The following is a 22,445-nucleotide window of genomic DNA, read 5'->3' as shown; positions in this document are numbered from 1 at the left end:
TTACTTTTATTATTATTATCATCATTATGTCTCTTTATATGCATCTTGTCATTTAAACTGCCTTAAACCAAAGCTATGCAGTAACAGCTACCAGATTTACCCTACCACCTTACATTACTGGGAAACTGGACAAAATATATAAACAATGGTTTTCAGACACTGGACAATGGCAGCCTAGGACAAATGACCCTTGAGACAAAAGAAGCAAACAAGGTGAGCTCCATGAATACCCTAGCCTACTACTACCTAGAGAGAGTTTTGAGGCCACAACACAGCAAAGGGGAACCCAAACAAAGCCTGGCATTTTGTTGAGTTAAAGAAAGATAGTTCACAGTTCAGGGAGGCTAAGGCAGCTACAATTTTCAGGGTAAAATACCAGAGATGAGGTATGTAAAGAGAGAGCGCCAGAGATCGGCAAAGGAGTCCTCTTTCAAATCTTTAGTAGAGTACAACTTGTGTATATGTGCAAAAAAAAAAAAAAAAGAAAGAAAGAAAGAAAGAAAAAGAAAAAGAAAAAGAGGGGTGCCTGGGTGGCTCAGTCGTTAAGCGTCTGCCTTCGGCTCAGGGTGTGATCCCGGAGTTCTGGGATGGAGACCCACATCGGGCTCCTCCACTGGGAGCCTGCTTCTTCCTCTCTCCCTCCCCATCCTTGTGTTCCCTCTCTCGCTGGCTGTCTCTGTCAAATAAATACATAAAATCTTAAAAAAAAAAAAAAAAAAAAAAAAAAGAAAAGAAAAAGAAAACCAAGGCTGAGGCAAGAATCACCAGAAAAAAGTAGGGGGAAAATCCCTAAAGCTCACACAGGGCTGGGAATAGTTTGTGTTCCCACTAGTGAGCATGGAAAGGCCTCTTAGTATACAGGGCATCAAGCAAAATCTCAGAATGGTATTGGCTCAGAAGGGGGCCAAATTACCTCAGATTAAAGGCTACTCTAGACACAGAGTAACAAGGCTTAAAAGCCAGGATCAAAGAGATCAAACTGAGTCTAAGAAAATTAACTGCATCCCAGAACAAAGCCTAACAAAGAAATACAACAAAATCTAGCAGCCAACAGTATAAAATAAAAATGTCCAGTATCCATTCAAGAATTTCCAGGCATATGCATACGATGGAGTATTATTTAGTCAGAAAAAGTAATAAAGGACTGATTCATGCTACAATATAGAAAAACCTCAGAAACATACTAACTGAAAGAAGTCCAACACAAAAGAGCACATATTGTATGCTTCCATTTGGACTAAATATTCAAAATAGACAAATCCATGGAGACAGAAACTAGATCAGTGCTTATAAGGGGCTGGAGGAAAGCAGAATGGGGAGTGATTGCTAATGAGTATAAGGTTTTGGGGGGGAGTGGGGTGGTACAAACGTTTTGGAATTATATTTTGGTGATGGTTGTACAACTTTGTGAATATACTAAAAACCATTGACCTGTAAAGTGGATTTATGGTATGTGAATAATTTCTCAATAAAAAAAACTTACAAAGCATGCAAAGAAGCAAGAAAGTATGACCCATAATCAGGAGGAAAAATCATAGAAACAGACTCATTAAAACAGAGACAACAGGATTTGGAAACAAGGACACTAAAACAGTTTTACAAATTTATTCCTTATTTTCAAAAAGATAAAGAATGATCATGATAAGAGAAATGCAAGATATAAAAAAGACCAATATGGAACCTCTATTAATGAAAAAGAAAATATCTGTGGGTCGCCTGGGTGGCTCAGTCAGTTAAGCATCTGCCTTTGGCTCAGGTCATGATCCCAGGGTCCTGGGGTCAAGTCCCGCATCAGGCTCCTTTCCCAGTGGGGAGTGTGCTTCTTCCTCTCCCTTGGCCCCTCCCCCCAACTTGTGCGTGCTCGCTCTCTCTCAAATAAATAAATAAAATCTTTTTTAAAAAAAGAAAAGAAAATACCTGTAATGAAAAATACACTGGATGGGATTAACAGCAGATTAGACACTGCAGAAGAAAAAAATCAATAAACCTGAACTCATAGCAATGGGATTACCCAAAATGAAAGAGTAAGAAAACTGAAAAACAAAACAAAAAAACACAGAGCATCAGTAACTTATAGGACAACATTAAGCATAATATTAGGTGTAAATCAAATTCCAAAAAGAGAGAAGAGGGGCACCTCCCTGGCTCAGTGGGTAGAGCAGCACACAACTCTTGATCTGGGGGATCATGAGTTCGAGCCCCACATTGGGTCTTGTACTTTTTATTTTTATTTATTTTTTTTGAAGATTTTATTTATCTATTTGACAGAAAGAGACACAGCGAGAGAGGGAACACAAGCAGGGGGACTGGGAGAGGGAGAAGCAGACTTCCTGCTGAGCAGGGAGCCCAACGTGGGGCCCAACCCCAGGACCCTAGGATCATGACCCAAGTCAACAGCAGATGCTTAACAAGTGAGTCACCCAGATGCCCCTGGGGCTTGTACTTTATTAAAAAAAAAAAAAAAAAGTTTTAAAGAGAGAGAGCTCTCAGAGAGGATAGAAAATAATATTTGAAGACAATGTCTGAGCAATTATTTCCAAATACGACAAAAACTATAAATTCTCAGCTCTAACAAGCTCAAGAAACATTAAGCAGAAGAAACCTAAGGAAAATCACCCACATCAAGGCATACCATAATCAAATTTCTAAAAACCACTGACAAGGAGAAAGAACCTAAAAGCAACCAGAAGAAAAAAGATACATCACGTATAGAGGAACAAAGACAAAAATGACAGCAAAAATATTTTCAAAAAGGAAGGTGAAACAAAGACTTTTTCAGATAAATAAAAGCCAAAGGAATTCACTGCCAGCAGACCTGCACTGTAAGAAAAGCTCAAGTTCTTCAGGCAGAAGGAAATTTGAATTAAAATTTGGATCTACACAAAGAAATGAAGAACACCAGAAATGGCAAATGTGTGAGTAAATATAAATTGCCTCAAATCAGTTTTGAAAAGAAACAAGATTTAAATAGATAACAAAAAAATATATACATGCATAAGTAGAGGGAAAAAAGCTCATAGCAAAAATAAGGCTCTATGTGTCTTATAACAGCTCTCCAATTTCCATGACCTTGGGTGAACTCTAACTTTTCTTTAGCAAAAAAATTTGCAAAGACCTCTTTGCACACAGCAACTTCTCTCAGATAACTGGTAATTTTTCATTTCATTGACCCTGGAAGGCACGGCTGGCAGAACTAGGAAGCAACATTACAGTCACTCTAGACCAAATCTATCAATATCTGCCTACCACGCTCACCTCACCTTTGTCTGACCGGACCAAGGTACATTTACCACACTAGAAATGGAAAGTCAAGATTGATTCTTCTGTCTCTCCTCTTTCCTCTCCACATATCCAGCCCTTCATTAAGTTCTGGCAATGCTACCTCTTTTTTTTTTAATTCATTCACTCATTCATTGAGAGAGAGAGCACGCACACACATGCGCAGGCCGAGGGGCTGAGGGAGAGGGAGAAAGAATCTGAGGCAAACTCCACACTGAGCGCAGAGTCCAACCCAGGGCCCAATCCCATGACCTGAGCCGAAATCAAGAGTCAGATGCCTAGCCTACTGAGTCACCCAGGCACCCCTGGCACTGCTACCTCTTGAATACTTCTTATTGTCATTAATTTCTCTCCATTTCTATGGCCACTGCATTGATCCAAACCATGGGATCCCTCAGATGACTGCTTCTTAACTGATCTCCCTGCTTCTGCTCTTACCCAACCAATTCTTCACAATACATCCAGATAGATATTTCTAAAATGTAGATTTGATCATACCTCTCTCCTTTTTAAAACCTTCCAATGGTTTCTCACTGCCCTAGAAATAAAGTTCAAAATCCTGAACACCACACTCTGCCCTCACTGCTCTACCCACACTGAACCTTACTCAAAAACATTATGCTTTTTCTAAGTCAGTCCCTTCATACATGCTATTCTCTCTGCCCATGTCAGTCTTCTTTCACTCTTCAACTGATAAATTCTTACTCAGCCTTCAGGACCCAGTATAAATATCATTTCCATCAAAAAGCCACTAAGTATGCGGTAATTTGTCACAGCAGCAATAGGAAATGAATGTGCATGAGATATGGGAGATAAGCGACTAAACACAAAAGAAAGGCAAAGGAATCACCAAGATAAAGGTGAAAGGAGATCCCAGGAGGTTTGCTGTGCAAGAGATAATTAGTCCAGATTAGAGAAGACTCAGAGAGAGATGTCTCCAAGAAGATCAAATCAATAGAATATTGGGTGTATTCAAAAACACTGAAAGGAGACTTAAACAACAGGGAGAGAATCTGAGAACAGATTAGTCGTAGGGCTTGATTCCAGGACCCAGAGATCATGACATGAGCCAAAGGCAGACACTTAACCATCTGAGCCACCCAGGTGCCCGTAAGCAGTTTTAGAAAAATAGTCTGTTTTTGAAAAAGGACGAGAAAATGAGTTTCTGTGAAAAAGAAGTTCATTAAGATTTCATCTCCAAATCTAACCTCCTCAATCTCCACAAAGGCAGAGATGAGTCACAATCAGACCTTACAGTCAAATGCTAAAGACCCTGAGCAGAAGGAAACTGGATACCGAAGTAACAAAAACATATTTCTTACCCCCTGCTCCTTCCAGAATACCTCGGACTACTGCCTGAACACCACTGGGTCTCATCAACCTTTCAGAGAGCAGTTGCCCACATAGACGCCGAAGCCAAGCTGGGGCCCGATACCTAACTTGAGTCTTCTCATCTGTGCAGGGCTGAAAAAGGATGGAAAAGGCATGAATTCAGCGTCAGTGAAATAGACAGGATGTGTAGAAATCATTAAAATATATAAATATATACTGAGTCATACTGACAAGTAACAGTATGATAAACAGACTTCGGAAGAACACCATTTTTTTTCCAAAAAGAAACCTTCTTCAGCATCACTTATAAGTAGAAATACCATAAACTTCAAGCAAAGTATCAAGTGAAATTTCAAACCCAGAAATAGACAAACACATAGGTGAGTAAAGTACAGATTTTAGAAACACAAAGTTAATGTAACCCATCTCTGAGTGCAGTCCTTCCAATCAAATCTAGTTTCCATGTAAGAGTCCTATGAACGTTACTCACCACTAAGAGCGCAGTTCGTGACAGTAAGAGGCCATGCTAGTCCTTGCCTCCTTGGTCTTAGCTACTCTAACTCCTTGTGGCACAGCAGTTTTCAAAAAAGAGTTGAATTTCTTCAAGCACTCCTTTTTGAGAGCTCTGTGGAGCCACTATGAACAAAACAGACTTGGGGTCTCTTGTTTTGGGTCTAGAATGCAAACTATGTTGCAGTCAATCATGGTATGTAACTATGTGAACATAAAAATTAGTGACAGAAACATTTACTCCTATCTAGCCTGTCCTCTCTCTTTTATTTAAGGAGGACTAATAATTACCACTTATTGAGGGGGTTATGATTTGCCAGGCACTGTGCTAAGTAACTCCCGCATCATCTCATAATGGACTTGAAAGGAGTTACTATCTATTGTTAGGGAAACTGAGGGAAGGAAAGGTTTACTAACTCACATAACTGCGTGCTGGGGGGTGCTGCACTCCAGAGTATGCTGACCTCCAGAGCATCTGCTTTTCACCATGTTCTTAGACCGTATTGATTTAATCTGCCAAACCGTGGAGTCACCCAGAGAAGTGGGTGTGAGGCCAGAGGGGCCCAATGAGAGGCTACAGTAATATTCTAGAGATGAGATGAAAATGACTTCATCTAGGAGATATCTTTGCACCCAGCTTCAGCTGGTCCTTGTTCCTGACCTACCACTAATTCCCTTGGCCCTTCACTCTTTACTCAGCTATAGTCATAACTAAATGTAGATACTATAAACAAGGAGGTAACTTCATCTACATCATCAATTAAAACATTTCAGATAAATAATTATTTTTAAGGAAAAAAAGAACTATCTTATACTTAGCAGAATATATACTGATGTTTTCAAACAAAGGAGATAAAAATAGTCCCAATGATAGCCCTAATGTTAATGTCTTGACTATATATATTCCATTCAAAGAATAAGATGTCTAAATATTTCTGCCAGAAGAATGTATTGTCAAACAGCCAAATTTTAGTATTAAAAGAGTCCCATTTTCAGAATGAATAAAATATATTTTCAATAAAATTGCCATATTCTAAATTTAAAAAATGAGCAAAAATTCAAAATAAATAAATAAAAAGGCCATGTTCTTGGAAAAAGTGGCCATAATTCCATTAACAGAAAAATCCTTAAAAAATTACCCTAACGGTCGTGGTGCCTGACTGGCTCAGTTGTTAGAGCATTCAACTCTTGATCTTGGGGTTGTAGTTTCAAGCCCAACGCTTAGTGTAGAGATTACTTAAAAATAAAATCTTTAAAAAAAAATTATCTTAAGGATCAATATAACTTCGTTTTACAAATATCATTTAGCAATCTAAAGGATGAAATAAGACTCAACTAGATTATCAAGTTTCCCAGGAGAAGACAACACTCTCTCTGCACATAATCTTTAGTGATCCACCCACAAAAGTCCCCAGGCCTGAATACCTGGGGTGGTCCTCCCTGGAGGATAAGTAATTCTCGGACTGCTAATGGTTGATACACTTGATCCAAGATGTCTCTCAAGGCCTCCCTAGATAGCGTTCTTTCCTCTTCTGTTAAAACCTAAAAGAAACACGTACTTGGCTTTAGCAGGCAATAGAAGGTAATGTTTACAATACTGTACAAAAACATTGATGAGAGGACAGGAGAACAGGCTTCTTTTCCTCTTGACTCCCTTCCACACGGAGGAAGTTATAATATTAAAACGCTCCTGGCCCCCTCTGCATCCCCTCACTCACTTCCGGGCAGGAGATCTTAGGCACTTATCTTATTGGTGAGTTTGGAATAAACTTACTGACTGATGAGTGCTGGCATGTACGACTTGGCTCGTTCCTATTCTATGTCTTGGGAGCAAGTGCGCGTTCTGCTCTGCTCTTCCTTGCTATGGATTTTACAGAGGCATATCCCCTGCCATGGGGGAGCAGAAGGTGCCGCAGTTTCCTTAAAACTGGGTGAGTGGTAAGTGTGCTTAACTCCGGAAAGCACCGTTAGGAAGCCCAACTGTCTGCATCAATAAGCTGTATCCCCAACTCTGCCCTCAGGAGCAACAGAGATGACATTTTGAGTTTTCATCTCACTTACTCGGTTAACTTTTAATTCATTCAGAAGTTGGGTAGCAAAGAGGGGTGCTATTTGTTGGGTCCCCTTGAACCTCAACAGTACTATTCCCCTTCAGTAAGTGAGTAAGGCAGTCAGGATTGTGCCCATTAGCATCCAGCAATGTGAAGCACACGCACCGCTTAGAGCAGCTCCTAATGCTGGCACTTGCCCAGCTTCAAAACACGCACCCTCTGCGTTTCCCCTTCTGTCAATTCCCCTTGCCTTCCTACGTGGTCCTTTCTGTGTGCTTCCCTTTTCTCCCTCCTGCTCCACACTCTGGGGCATTGCTTAGGTAATAGTAATAAGACCTCTCAATCCAGACCCCCCCCCCCCATCTCAGAGAACTGGAGGCAGTAGGCATGCATAGTAGTAAAGAGCACAGTGCCCTGCTTCCCATAAGATGAAGCTACTGGGGGAGCTCACAATTTCATGTCCCTGCTAGGATGATAGCAGCTTTCAGACAAATGTTTGTGAACATATGCAGGAGACAGAAAAGAAAGGGAAAAACAGAAAAGAAACAAGATTAGAAGGTGACAGAGAGAGGTGACAGAGAAATGAGGTAGGTGGGCATTATGAATCTGGCTGTAGGGGCTAAGGAATTAGCATAGCCCACACCTAAAACACACTGACCTTTGATACATTTATATCTTTTTTCTTTTAAGATTTTATTTATTTGACAGAGAGAGAGACAGCCAGCGAGAGAGGGAACACAAGCAGGGGGAGTGGGAGAGGAAGAAGCAGGCTCTCAGGGGAGCAGGGAGCCTGATGCAGGGCTCGATCCCAGGACCCCGGGATCACGCCCTGAGCCAAAGGCAGACGCTTAACGACTGAGCCACCCAGGCGCCCCTCGATACATTTATATCTTAACCACTTCTTCTGGCTAGGCTCCTATGCTGATGCTGGTGGCCTTCTCACGAGGGACTAGTGGTCCCTGCTATGTTGTCTTGTCTCTTCAGTTAATGTCTTATGCTTCTGTAACCTCCACAGCACCTTTACAATCCAGGTACTCAAATCCTCACTATGTCAGCAAAAAAAACAGGCAAATACCCCTAATAGCTAATAATAACAATGAACAGTGATTGAATTATGCAGTGTACCCAGTGCTTTACATACTTCATTTCATTTAATCTTCCCAAGAACTTAATGAAGGAGAGATGAATAGTTTAAAACTAATATTAGTAGTAATTACTTTTTGATGAGCACTACTGGGGATTGGGCTAGGTACTTTACACACATTATCCTTAATCCTCACAACCACCTTCCAAGGCAGGTATCATTATACACGTTTTATTAAAAAAGAAACAGAGGCAAAAAAAAAAAAAGAAGAAGAAGAAGAAGAAAGAAAGAGAAAAAAGAAACAGAGACTCAAGAAAGAGCCCACAAAAATTGTCACAAAATGACAAGAAGAAACAGGTGTGCTAAGGACTAGCATCTAATACGTGAAGCTCCAGCCATCTAAAAAGATTCATTTATCCACTAGATATGCTTTGGCATTCAACAGGAATTCACCGTCTTTCCAACAGCCCTTTTCCGAAGAACTAAGAGTTGTCTCTTATGACCACACACACAAATATACACACATTCACCAAGAGAGACACACACTCATGTGTGTTTACCTCTTCCTCAGGGTTTAGTGGTTTTCTCTTGGTTGGGCAGAATCCCAGCTGGCACAGACCTGCAGCAAGATCCCCAAAATGGCGGCAGAAAATCAAGCTCCCCAGAGATGTGTGATGCGCAACATTTAGAAGAACCTTGCAGCTGCTGTACAGTCTCCGGGTTGCGTGAGGAGGAACATCGAGACACACCACGTCCTGAACGACGGCCCCAAACTCAGTTCTGCATCTCAAAGGGACTCCAACTCCAGGCATGAGATAGGGGCAGACACCCAAGGTGACTACGAACTGCAAGGCTGACTGGACAGTCTTCTGCTGTGAGATGCTGAGTGTATCTGGGCTCAGGGCAGGAGCAGCTTCTGGAGTCCTCAGGTTGGGTTTACCTGGACTGAAGTCAGCTGCAAGGTGGATCATGGTTTCCTTCAAGCACAACAGCAACAATAAGGCTTGAGAGCTGAAACTCCAGGTGACATCCACAGAGTTTTGTGGCCATTCTGCCTTATTAGCAATTTCATCCCTTAGGAATTTCAGTTTCCTCCAGTGAGGATCCTTCAGCAATTTGTCCTCCAAAGTAGACAGGTTAGAATTCAAAGTAACCAACAGGAGATCATGTTTTGTGATCTGTAGTGAACCTGAGTCCGATCCTTTTGAAGAAAAAAAAAAGGATCACATACATGGGAAACAAATGGTACTTTTCTCTGTGTGGAATGCCTTACCCACTCCAGCTCATCCTCTGGGGCCTGGCCCAGACGTCAGTGCCCCTGGAAAGCCTCCCCCAGCTGCACCACCCAAGCCCCAGCAGAATTCAAGACCACATTTTCTGCCTTCCCAAAGCACTTTGGAATGTGGTTAGAACAGTGTACCTAACGCATTATACTTCATCTAGTTTGTTTCTATTCCCCATGTGTTCTGAGGGCAGAGGCCATGTCTAGCCATCTTACTGGGCTTAAATTGTAGCCGTAACAGAAAAATAAAAGGCTGAGTATTTACCACAGAAGATTTTTCAAACTGTTCTAGGTGCCAGGGAAAAAGTACTGAACAAAACAAAGTTACTTCCTTAATGGAACTTATATTCTAGTGAAGCAGATCACAAAATACAGGCCTAAGGTTCAGAGGGATTCATTTAATCACCTCTCCCCCACAAAATATCTATTTTCAATTCCCCTCCAACCCTTTCTAAAATGGTCTTGTCTGCCCTCTACTGGTGAAGAAGCCTTACACGCTCACAGCAGTAGCTGACAGAGCTGACAACTCCCTCCTTGAAACACAATCATCTCTTGGCTTCTGAGACACCTCAAGGGCCATCCGTCCAGTGCCTCTGCTGGCGGCTCCTTTTCTACCAGGTCTCTACATTCTGCAGGGCTTCTCCTGAATTCTGCACTCCTTTCCTCGAGGATCTTCTCCAGGCCTGTGGCTTTAAAAACCATCTGTAAGCTACCAACTATGAAATTTGTATCCCCAGCCCATGTTGACCCTGTAAGTATCAGGATAAGTAAAAAGAAAATCACATCTAGGCACTAGATATGAAGCACTACATATGAGGGACGATGCTGTGAGTGTGAACTTATGAACGGGACTGCTAAAAGATGGTAGAAAGGCATCTTTAACACACTGACAGAACAGGGGCACCTGGGTGGCTCAGTCAGTTAAGTGTTAAACTCTTGATTTCGGCTCAGGTCATGATCTCAGGGTCGTGAAAAGGAGCCCTGTGTCGGGCTCCTCGCTGGGTATGGAGCCTGCTTAAGGTTCTCTCTGCCGGGGCGCGTGGGTGGCTCTGTCGGTTAAGCGACAGACTTGGTTTTGGCTCAGGCCCTGATCTCACGGTTATGAGATCAAGCCCTGCATCAGGCTCCATGCTCAGCATGAAGTCTGCCTGTGTCTCTCCCTCTGCCCCTCACACCACCCTCCCTCTCAAATAAATAATTTAAAAAAAAAGAAAAGATTCTGTCTCTCCTTCTCCCTTTGCCCCTCTCCCACTGCTCGTGACACTTTCTCTCTCAAAAAGATAAAATAAAATACTGACGTAAGAAACAAAATGTCAACTCGGAATTCTAGATCTAGTAAAACTAACTTTCAAAAATGAAAGTAAAATAAAGACATTTCAGATCAATGAAAACCAAGAGAAATGTAAAATAAAGACATTTCAGATCAATGAAAACCAAGAGAACTGTCAGCAGATCTGCACTACAAACAAATGGTAAAGAAAATTCTTCAAGCTGAAGGAAAATAATACTCAGTGGAAACTGGGATCTTCCAGGAAGGAATAAAGAGCATCAGAAATGGTAAACATGTAGGTAAATATAAAAGACTATTGTCTCTCTTAATTTCTTCAAATATATATATGTCTTAGGCAAAATCTACAAAACGGTATTGGGATTTGTAACTTCTATATATATAATAAACATGAAAATCATAGCACAGGGGCGCTTGAGTGGCTCAGTTGGTTAAGCATCTACCCTTAGCTCAGGTCATGATCCCAGGGTGCTGGGATGGAGTCCTACATCGGGTTCCCTGCTCAGCTGGGAGCCTGCTTCTCCCCCTCCCACTGCTGCTCCCCCTGCTTATACTGTCTCTGTCAAATAAATAAACAAAATCTTTAAAAATATATGTATAAAATAAAAAATTTAAAAATCCTATCATAAAGGTCAAGTGGGGGTGTGGGAGCTATAAAATGACCCTTATAGTTGCAAGGTTCTTAACTGTTATGTGAAGTAATAACAATATTAATTCTAAGCAGATTGTGAAAAATTAAAGACATATATTGTAATTCCAGGACAACTATTAAAAATACAATACAAAAAGGAAGGTTATGGTTAGAAAACCATAATAAAATGTTGGTAATGTAAATAAATATAAGAAGTAACACACCTCAAAACTAGTTAAAACACCTTCTAAAAAACAAACTAGAGGCGCCTGGGTGGCTCAGTCGTTAAGCGTCTGCTTTCGGCTCAGGGCGTGATTCCGGGGTTCTGGGATCCAGCCCTGCATCGGACTCCCTGCTCTGCTGGGAGCCTGCTTCTTCCTCTCCCACTCCCCCTGCTGGTGTTCCCTCTCTTGCTGGCTGTCTCTCTCTCTCTGTCAAATAAATAAATAAAATCTTAAAAAAAAAAAAAAAAGAAACAAAGGATTAAAATGAAATAACTAAAAGAGTGCTCAACAGCGCATTACCTATAATAGCATAAAATAAGAAATATATATTCAGTAACAGGAGATTGGATGAGTAAATAACCGTCTACCTGTGCCTAACATACTCTATGTAAGTGTAGTATTTATTTTATTATTTATTGTCTCTTTGCCAACTACAATAAAAGCCACTTGAGGACAGGAATGCTGCTCTGTTTTGTTCATTGTCGTATCCTTCTTGCCTGAAACAAGGCCTGTCAGATAATGTAGTATTGTTCAAAATAGGTAGTAGTTGAATGAATGAATAATGGAATATTTGTAGCCATTAAGTTATGTTGAGAGGCACGTGGCTGGCTTAGTCAGGACAGCATCTGACTCTTGATCTTGGGGTCATGAACTTGAGCCCCACATTGGGTATAGAGGGATTACTTAAAAAAAAAAAAAAAGTCTCAGGGGGCACCTGGGTGGCTCAGTCATTAAGCGTCTGCCTTCGGCTCAGGGCCTGATCCCAGAGTCCTGAGATTGAGCCCCACATCGGGCTCCTCCGCTGGGAATCTGCTTCTTCCTCTCCCACTCCCCCTGCTTGTGTTCCCTCTCTCGCTGGCTGTCTCTCTTTCTGTCAAATAAATAAATAAAATCTTAAAAAAAAAAGTCTCATTGAATATTATTTAATGACATGCTCATTAAATACATTCTAAAGTGAACAGAGGGGTGGGACGCCTGGGTGGCCCAGTGGGTTAAGCAGCTGCCTTCAGCTCAGGTCATGATCCCAGCGTCCTGGGATCGAGCCGCACATCAGGCTCCTTGCTCAGTGGGGAGTCTACCTCTCCCTCTCCCTCTGCCCGCTGTTCCCCTGCCTGTGCTCTCTCTCTCTGTCAAATAAATAAATAAAATCTTAAAAAAAAAAAGTTAACAGAGTATGAAATACTATATGAGCAAAAGATATGAACAGTTTACAGAAAAAGAAATGCAAATGACTTCTAAACATAAAAATATGATCAACCTTGCTCATAACAGAAAAGTAAATTAAAACTATACTGAAATAGCACTTCCCATTTATCAACTGGCTAAAATCCAAAAGTTTCTAACACATTTTGTGGCAAGGTTTTGGAAAATCACGCACTGTCATACATTGCTGGAAGAAACGAAAATGGTAACATTCCTGAAGAGAGCAATTTGGCAATATCTAGCAAAATTACATACGTATCTAACGTTTGGCCCAGCAATTCCACTTTTTAGGAATCTATCCTATAGATAAACACACGGGCAGAAATGCAAAATGACATATACACAAGGCTATTCATTGCAGTGCTTCTTGTATTAAGAAAGGACCTGAGACAACCCACATATCCAGTAAAAGAGAACCGACTGAATAAACAATGGTATATCCAGATAATGGCATACTTGTAAAAGAGGAAGACTGCTGTGAACCACTATGTAGTAATCTCTAAGACATAGTAAATATTAAAGGTAAGGTATAAAAGAATGTCTATATGCTACCTTTTGTGTAAGAAAGGAAACAAATATAAAATACATTATTTGCTTTTGTTGTCCAAAAGGCAGTGAAAGAACAAATTAAAAAGTAAAGTGAGTTATCTACAGAGAGAAAAGAACAGTGGGGAGGAGCTAGGGACAAATTATCCAGTTTCAGAGTTTTTGTTTTGGAACCTTATGCTTTTCATAGTTAAAAAAATTAAATAATTTTTTTTCAAAATAATTCCTAAAAATCAAAAACATACAAATGGATCTAACAATTCTGTACTTCATGTCCAAGGTTGTCAAACTACAACATGGAGATCAAATCTGGCCCACCACATTTTCCATTAAGTTTTATTGGAACATAGTCATGCCCATTTATTTATATATTATTTATGGCTGCTTTCAAGCCACAGCAGCAGAACTGAGTAATTATAACAGATTATATGGGTCACAAAGCCCAAAGTATTTACTGTCTGCTCCTTTACAGAAAAAGTATGCAGACTCTGGCTCTATACCAAGTTAGCAGCATAAATGCAGAGAATTCTTTCAAGTGACTTGAAATATAAAACTTTAGGGGCACCTGTGTGGCTCAGTCGATAGAGTATGCGACTCTTGATCTCGGGGTCGTGAGTTCAGGCCCCACACAGAGTACAGAGATTACTTAAAAATAAAATCTTAAAAGAAAAAAAGAACTTTATGCATCCTGAGGACAACAAACAAAAATCCCCTAAAATAAGTAGGTTTGTTGAGGATGGTGATGTAGGATTTGTTATTTTAAAATATTATATGCGTGTGTGTGAATGTGTTAAGCATATACTTATATATGTATGTATATATATGAAATAAGTAAGCTAATTTCAATTCACTAGATCCAATATTTCCAGATAAAAGATACAAATACAAAACTATAAATTATAGAAGAATGGCTAGGTGGACAAATATGTGATAGAGAAAGAATCTATGTCATGGTATATGGGTTTTCACTGGAAAACTCTGTCCACTTTTCTATAAGTTTGAAAATCTTCATAATGAAATGTTAGGAAAAATTTAAACTCCATATTTCATTTTTATGTTTTTTAAAGATTTTATTTATTTATTCGACAGAGATAGAGACAGCCAGCGAGAGAGGGAACACAAGCAGGGGGAGTGGGAGAGGAAGAAGCAGGCTCATAGTGGAGGAGCCTGATGTGGGGCTCGATCCCATAACACTGGGATCACGCCCTGAGCCGAAGGCAGACACTTAACCTCTGTGCCACCCAGGTGCCCCCATCATATTTCATTTTAATTGGGATATCAGAACTGTGGATTTGTTTTGTTTTCTGAAAATCCACATATTTCCTAGCTCTAATAATTTTTTTTAAAGATTTTATTTATTTATTTGACAGAGAGAGAGGCAGTGAGAGAAGGAACACAAGCAGGGGGAGTGGGAGAGGGAGAAGCAGGCTTCCTGCCGAACGGGGAGCCCGATGTGGGGCTCGATCCCAGAACGCTGGGATCATGACCTGAGCCGAAGGCAGACGCTTAACGACTGAGCCACCCAGGCGCCCTTCTAGCTCTAATAATTGAAGAAGTCTGTAAGTAATGACACCAGGAACAATGAATATGCCTAGTATCCATATTGGGGTCTCTAAATACCACTCCTCCTTAGGGGCTCCTGGGTGGCTCAGCAGGTTGAGCATCTGACTCTTGATTTCATCTCAGGATTGTAGGATCAAGCCCTGTGTGGGGTCTGTGCTGAGTGTGGAGACCGCTTGAGAGTCTCTCCGCCTCTCTGCCCCCCCCCCCGCCCACTCATACTCTCTTTCTCTTTCTCTAATAAATAAATAAATATTACTTCACCTTAAAGATAGCTGTTTTCAAGAATGGGGCAAGAAATGTGTAAGATGAGTCTGAGACATCTTGTCATGCTTGAAAGCAAGAAGGCTAACAAAGACTACTAGAGTCATGTCAAAGAGCCCAAGAGCCAATCTGGGAGTAGCTCCCACAAGCCACAAATGGACAATTTGAGTATCAAGACTAATGAGTACAATTTTTGAAACATATCATATACACAAAAAAATCTATTAGTTCATAATAAAACAAAGAAATTACTTCATTGGTTACCTTTGAAGATTGACACTATCATTCTGAAAACTGATCATAAAGGAACACTATGAACCTGTTATTAAAATATGCATATGTATATATACATATATACACACATACAAAGGGTCTCAAAGGTTATACGTCGAAGTATTAAATGATGACCTCTGAGTGGTAGGGTTATGGGTGATTTTTCTTTTTTGCTTAATTATATTTAAAAGTTTTTTCTAGAGTCAATATGTATAGTTTCTGTACTTAAAAAACTTATTTTAAGGTTATGAAATAGTATATAGTCTATCCATTTTTATCAAAAAGAAAAATATTTCCCAAAATGCAATCTCCAGATAGTGGAAATTAAGGTAATTTTAATTTTCTTCTTTCAGTTTCCATAAGGAATATAAACTATTTCTATATAAAGAAAAAGGAACATAACCCTACTGGTTAAGAATAATGAGACTGATTGGGGCGCCTGGGTGGCACAGCGGTTAATCGTCTGCCTTCGGCTTAGGGCGTGATCCCGGCGTTACGGGATCGAGTCCCACATCAGGCTCTTCCGCTATGAGCCTGCTTCTTCCTCTCCCACTCCCCCTGCTTGTGTTCCCTCTCTCGCTGGCTGTCTCTCTCTGTCGAATAAATAAATAAAATCTTTAAAAAAAAAAAAAAAAAGAATAATGAGACTGAGAAGAGTAAGAATTTTTCAGTATTTCTCTAAGACCGTCCAGGGCAAGTGTTCTATGCGGTAGCATATCTGGTTCCTTTAGCTAATATGTACCTAAAAAGGAAAAAGGAGTGCTCTCCTAACTTGTCACCATTAACCATTAAGGTCACTAAACAACCTCTAAGTGACTTCCTGCAACTTTGTAAGATCTTTGAACCCAAACATGGGACACAAAGAAAATGATTTAAAACAAAAGCTATTAGCTGTTTTTCAAGAGACCCTTAATAAAGTAGTCTTGTCTGCCCTCTAGTGGTGATAAATACCATCTACTTGAAAATAACAAAAGCATCCCCCAAGGCTGTTTTCAAAATAGGGTATAGGGGCTCATGTTTTGAGGGGTTTCAGATCCTCCGGGAGTCTGCAAGTTCAAAACTATTTTCATATTAATACTAGGCCATTATTTGCCGTTTACGGTCTCATTCACTCTTGAGTGCGCCAACTGTGAGAAGTTCATTCGGTTCAGATTCCATAACCCAACTAACCTTCCAGATATTAACCTCCTGTTCAGTTTCAGTACGGTATGAAAAAATACACACAAGTAACTGAAAAGGCAATTGAGTTCTTCCTTTTCCAACTACATATCTACGGGAGTCTAGATTTTCTTCATCTATTTCAATCAAAACAACCTATCATGACACTAAACAGAGAAGCAAATATGAAAATCCAGCTGTCTTCTAATAAGCCAGACGCTAAAGAGATTTGCGAAAATCAAAACAATGCCACTCTTCCTGATAAGTTAGCTTTTGATCACTACTCTACACGATGCAGCCTCAAAATGCTACGTACATAAAACCATCCCTATCACACTTTGGGAAATGCTGTTCTTATGGACATTATTTATTCTTACCAATCACCAATTTAAATGCCTATGCCTTGTGACATTTAAAAGCAGACTTCAGTTTGCGTGGTACTTTTTATTATGTTCAAAGTGCAAAGCAATATGGAACGCAAAAATCAGTGTGGTACAGCTTATTTACAAATTATCAAAATTTTCGGCCCCTTCCCAACAATGTAATTCAAATTTAATGACAGAGTTCAGTGAATCTATATTTGGTATAGAAATTTATAGTTAGGAAAACTGTTGCTGAGATGGTCTCCATTTCTTACAAATAAAACTGCACTAAAATTGCCAAACCCCTGGGCACCTGGGAGGCTCAGTTGGTAAAGCATCCGACTCTTGATTTCAGCTCGGGTCATGATCTCTAGGGTCGTGGAATTGAGCCCCGATACAGGCTCTATGCAAAGTCTACTCGAGATTCTCTCTCTCTTCCCTCTGCCCCTCTTCAACCCTTGAAATAATAAATCTTTAAAAAAACATTGACAAATCCCTTTCAAATGTTGCTTAACACATTTCCTAACAACAGAGGTGAAGATACTATTATTTGCCCCATGATAGAGAATAGAAATGGAAGGCAGAGGAAGAGAAAAAGCTAAATGCAGCAGAACACTTCATGGCTCAAAAACGAAAGACCATTGACATCTTCCTTCCTGTCTATGTAATTCCCAAGAGACTGAATTCCTCTTCGTCTTATAGACTTCCACAGCTCCACTCCTGATGACTCCTCCTTTTTCCAATTGCTATCTACACCATCCTTTCACCACTAGCATTATCCCACCATGTTGAATCTCTCTCTTGGTCTATATGCATAGTACCATCTCTCCCAAGACAGACAAGATACTTGGGAGCATAAATTTTTATGTAATTTTGTTTCTCCAATAGCAGTGAGGTCAGACTACTATATACAGATGACTCCCAGTGAGTATTACCTCAAAGGGAGTCAATTTAAAGGCAAATCAAAAATAGTTTAATCCAGCTGGATGTCATTTTAACCAGTACTTTCATCCTGACTCCTCAATACCTCAGTCCATCAGGGACATCTGAATACTCATGATGCACAGATGTTTTTTAATTCCCTCAGCAGCTGATATGATAAAAGGAAACAGCAGGCAGATGCACACAATATATAATAGACTGGATGTGCAAAATCATTTTACCACAGTACATACTCTTTTTCAAATAGGAATGCTCGAATTCCTGTATGTTAAATGAGTACATGTACGTAACTCTACCACATATTTAGAGAGCATCTTTTATAAATGTGGTTTGTGTATATGTGCTTTGTGATAGATGATTATTTCCAGATTTTTTACTCATTTAACCTCATTCTCAGTCATTTCCAGATTCAGTTGCTAGACAAGTGACCTCTCAATTAGCAAGTTCAACTATGTTTTGCAGTTTACTTCTTCACTGGGGCAAAGTAGTATAGTTATCATACTACAGTGGAAGGCACCTGAGTTCAAATCCTGACTCTATTAAAAAAAAAGTATCCAAAATATATAAAGAACTTATACAACTCAACACCCAAAAAACAAATAATCTAATTTAAAAATGGGCAGAAGACATGAACAAACATTTCTCCAAAAAAGACATCCAGGGGTGCCAGTTGGAAGAGCAAATGTTGAATCACTCCTGATCTCGGGGATGTGAGTTTGAGCCCCACGTTGGGTGTAGACATTACTAAAAAAGTTTAATAAACTTAAAAAAAAAAAAAAACATATCCAGGGTACCGGGGTGGCTCAGGTCATGATCCCAGGGTCCTGGGATCGAGTCCCACATCAAGCCCCTGCTCAGCTGGGAGTCTGCTTCTCCCTCTGCCTGCCACTCCCCCTGCTTGTGCTCTCTCTCTCACTCAAAATAAATAAAATCTTAAAAAAGAAAAAAAAGATATCTAGATGGCCAACAGACACACAAAAAGATACTCAACATCACTCATTATCAGGGAAATGCAAATCAAAACTACAATAAGATATCACTTCACACCTGTCACAATGCCTAAAATCAGAAACACAAGAAAGAACAAGTGTTGGTGAGAATGTGGAGAGAAAGGAACCCTTGTACACTGTTGGTGGGAATGCAAACTGGCGCAGGCACTGTAGAACTAAACAGTTTGAAGTTTCCTGGAAACATTAAAGATAGAACTACCCTACAATCCAGTAATCACACTACTGGGCATTTACCCAAAGAACATGAAAACACTAATTCAAAAGGATATATGCACCCCTATGTTTACTGCATTATTTACAATAGCCAAATTATGGGAGCAGCTCAAGTGTTGTCCATCAACAGATGAATGGCTAAAGATGTGGGGTATGTGGGTGTGTGTGTGTGAGAGAGAGAGTATTATTCAGCCATAAAGAAGAACGAAATCTTGCCATGTGCAACAATATGGGTGGAGGTAGAGTATAATCCTAAGCAAAGTAAGTCAGAGAAAGACAAATACCATATGATTTCACTCATATGGTGAATTTAAGAAAGAAACAAACAAAAACACAAGCAAAGGAAAGAGAGCGAGCGAAAAAACCCCAAGAAACAGACTTAGCTATAGACAACGAACTGATGGTTACCAGAGAGGAGGTGGGTGGAGGGATGAGTGATACAGGTGATGGGGATTAAGGATTGCACTTGTTGTGATGATCACCAGGTGTTGTATGGAATTGAATCACTATATTGTACACCTGAAACTAATGTAACACTGTCTACTAACTATACTGGAACTTAAAAAAATAATTTAAAAAACATCCAGGGGTGCCTGGGTGGCTCAGTTGGTTAAGCATCTCTCTTTGGCTCAGGTCATGATCCTAGAGTCCTGGGATCAAGCCCCACGTCAGGGTCCCCGCTCAACAGGCAGTATGCTTCTCCCTCCTCCTCTGCCCCTCCCCTCAGCTTATTTTCTCTCTCTCAAATAAATAAATAAAATCTTTAAAAAAACAAACAAAACTCATCCTGGCTATGGCTGTCTGACTGGCTAAGTGGATAGAGCATGCCACACTTGATCTTGGGGTTGTAAGTTCAAGTCCCACACTGGGCACAGAGCCTACTTAAAAAATGAAAATAAAAAATATCCTGGCTTTGGGGGCCTGAGTGGCTCAGCTGGTTGGACATCTGTTTTTGGCTCTGGTGGTGATCCCAGGGTCCTGGGATCAAGCGCAGCATTGGGCTCCCTGCTTAGCAGGGAGTCTGCTTCTCCCTCTCACTCCTTCTGTGCTTTCTCTCTCAAATAAAAATCTTAAAAAAAAAAAAAAAAATCCTGGCTCTACTACTTAATAGACTGACATTGTACCAACTTCCAATGTGCCTGAGCCTTGGTTATTCATCTGTAAAATGAAATACAATAACTATCTCACGGGATTGTCCTGAGCATTAAATAATATACATACAAACAGCATGCTATTGGGCCTGATACTTAGTAGGCACTCAGTTACTATTATTAATGACTTCTTTTCACTTCTCCCAGGTATGGTACAATGTTTGGGGGAGGTTTTGAATTTTGGGGGGTATCTCAAAATCTGAGACTTGGAACATCACTTCCTACAAACCCCAGCCTGCACATATACAATCCTATCTCTTGTGTCCTTTCTCAAAACTTCAAATAACATCAGAGGCTCCACACTGAATAATTTGTCTTGGTTTGAGAATGGAGTTCGGCAGACCTCCATTCTGGGTCCGTGTTCTGCCCCTAATTTGACCACATGATCTGTAGCAGGTTACTTCATCTCTTCAGTAAGCCTTAAGTGTCCTCAGGTGTAAAAGGTCCGTGCCAGGCTCAACCACTGCCAAGGTCCCTTCAGATTCTAAACTGGGAAGATCTTGTCAACTCATCACGAAAGACTAAAAGTGACTGTAAATCCCTCCCACACACTGTATATCCCTAAATACTCTCCCCAAATCCAGCTCAAACGCCACTGCTTCCTTTTTCTATACGCCTCGGCAGTCCTACAAATCTCCAGCGTCCACATTAGACCCAGCGCACTCAAGAGGCTGGACCTCACTTTCGGAGTCACAAGCGCCTACCCTTTTGGAAGCTCTCGCCGCAGTCCCTACCTCAGAGGGTGATAGTAAGGAATGAATGGAATCATGTACCCAGGGCGCTTAATAGTGAGTGCCTGGCACAAGGTAAGCGCTCAGGAGACGTCGGTTACCATCAGTATTCAGCGGATCCCATCCCCTTCTTGATTCGGCTTCCTCAATTAAAATGAGGCTGGACGGACAATGCCCAAAGCCCCCAGGAGCCGGGCGGGGCGACCTCATAGCTGGGGATCCCAGGGAGGGCCTGAGGGGCGCACACTACGGAAGGCAGGGCAGCCCGGGAAGACTGGCGCCCTGAGAGTCCCGAGTGCAGCCCAGAGCCGAGATCCGTCCTCTCACCTCCCGGGCTCAGCAGCAGCTTCAGCGCCTCCAGAATGCTCTCCAGACTGCACTTTTCCAGAGCCTCGCCGCCCGCGGCCTGTCCGGGGGCCGCCATGACTGGAGTGGAACGCGCCGCTAGCGACCGGCTCAAGCGCCTGGGCGGACCGGAATTGCCGTCATATTGAATGTGGCGGAAGGCGCTAGGGGGCAGGGCCCGCTGCAAGGGGCGGGGCCTGTGGGGCGGGGCCGACGTTGTGGAGATGGGCGTTTTATAAATATTTTCTCAGGCCTCGTTTTACTCCCTTGGGGAAAGAAAACTGCTGACACAACCTGCCTACACGCACAATTTCAGAAATTCAATATGATTAACCACTAAATAAAGAATAAGGAACAGAGAGGTACAGTAGATAATCATGAAATAATACGTATCAGTATGAAATAATACGTATCAGTATGAAAATAATTGGGTAACGAAGCACTAAAAGATAATGAAGTAAACAGATGCTATGCCTGTTACAATGAAGTCTGGATACATAAAACAATATTCAACTGAAAACTGTTGAATTTCTTTGTGAGTGATAGTTAAAAACAAGTGCTAGGGGTGCCTAGCTGGCTCAGTTGGTAGAGCATGTGACTCTTAATTTCAGGGTCCTGAGTTCAAGCCCCACCTTGGGTGTGGAGTGTACTTTAAAAAAAATAAAATTAAGTGCTAAACGCAAACGCATCATTTTGAATAGCTACAAATATTACTATTGGTGATGGATATTTGAAATGGACTAATTACAGTTCCCAATAAACTTTAAATCTTTGCTCTATTTACATTCTTGGAAAATTCTGTGTGTATTAAAATATGACCCCCATCCCCACCTGAAGAGTGTTAACACATAAAATAGCATTCATTTGAGAGTCAGACCATCAGAGACAGGTTTTCATCTATGTGAATCCTGGTGGGACATTTTTTGTTTTTAAGATTTATTCATTCATTTTAGAGAGAGAAAGCAATGGAGGGACAGGGGGAGAGGCAGAGGAAGAGAATCTCAAC

General features: G+C 40.9%; 1 protein-coding gene across 2 annotated transcripts in view; it reads right to left on the bottom strand.

The window, feature by feature from the left end:
* The window catches only part of TANGO6 (transport and golgi organization 6 homolog), a 176,946-nt gene extending 155,395 nt beyond the window's left edge, over nt 1–21,551 (bottom strand). The window contains exons 1-4 of one of the 2 annotated variants that reach the window (XM_040633505.1): nt 21,422–21,551; nt 8,817–9,457; nt 6,547–6,663; nt 4,602–4,743 (exon numbers count right to left, since the gene is read on the bottom strand). In XM_040633505.1, coding sequence (XP_040489439.1) covers nt 4,602–4,743; nt 6,547–6,663; nt 8,817–9,457; nt 21,422–21,518 — 997 coding nt within the window. In that variant the 5' untranslated portion in view covers nt 21,519–21,551. Of the gene's footprint in view, nt 1–4,601; nt 4,744–6,546; nt 6,664–8,816; nt 9,458–11,681; nt 11,807–21,421 lie in introns of those variants that run through there. The other variant, XM_040633506.1, reaches the window with a different exon arrangement.
* Nucleotides 21,552–22,445: the final 894 nt, after the last annotated feature.

This window comes from Ursus maritimus, unplaced genomic scaffold (genome assembly GCF_017311325.1).
Source record: "Ursus maritimus isolate PB19 unplaced genomic scaffold, ASM1731132v1 scaffold_19, whole genome shotgun sequence".
NCBI classification, from domain to species: Eukaryota; Metazoa; Chordata; class Mammalia; order Carnivora; family Ursidae; genus Ursus; species Ursus maritimus.
Note: the sequence above shows the minus strand (reverse complement) of the source record. Positions and strands in the feature narration are given on the sequence as shown.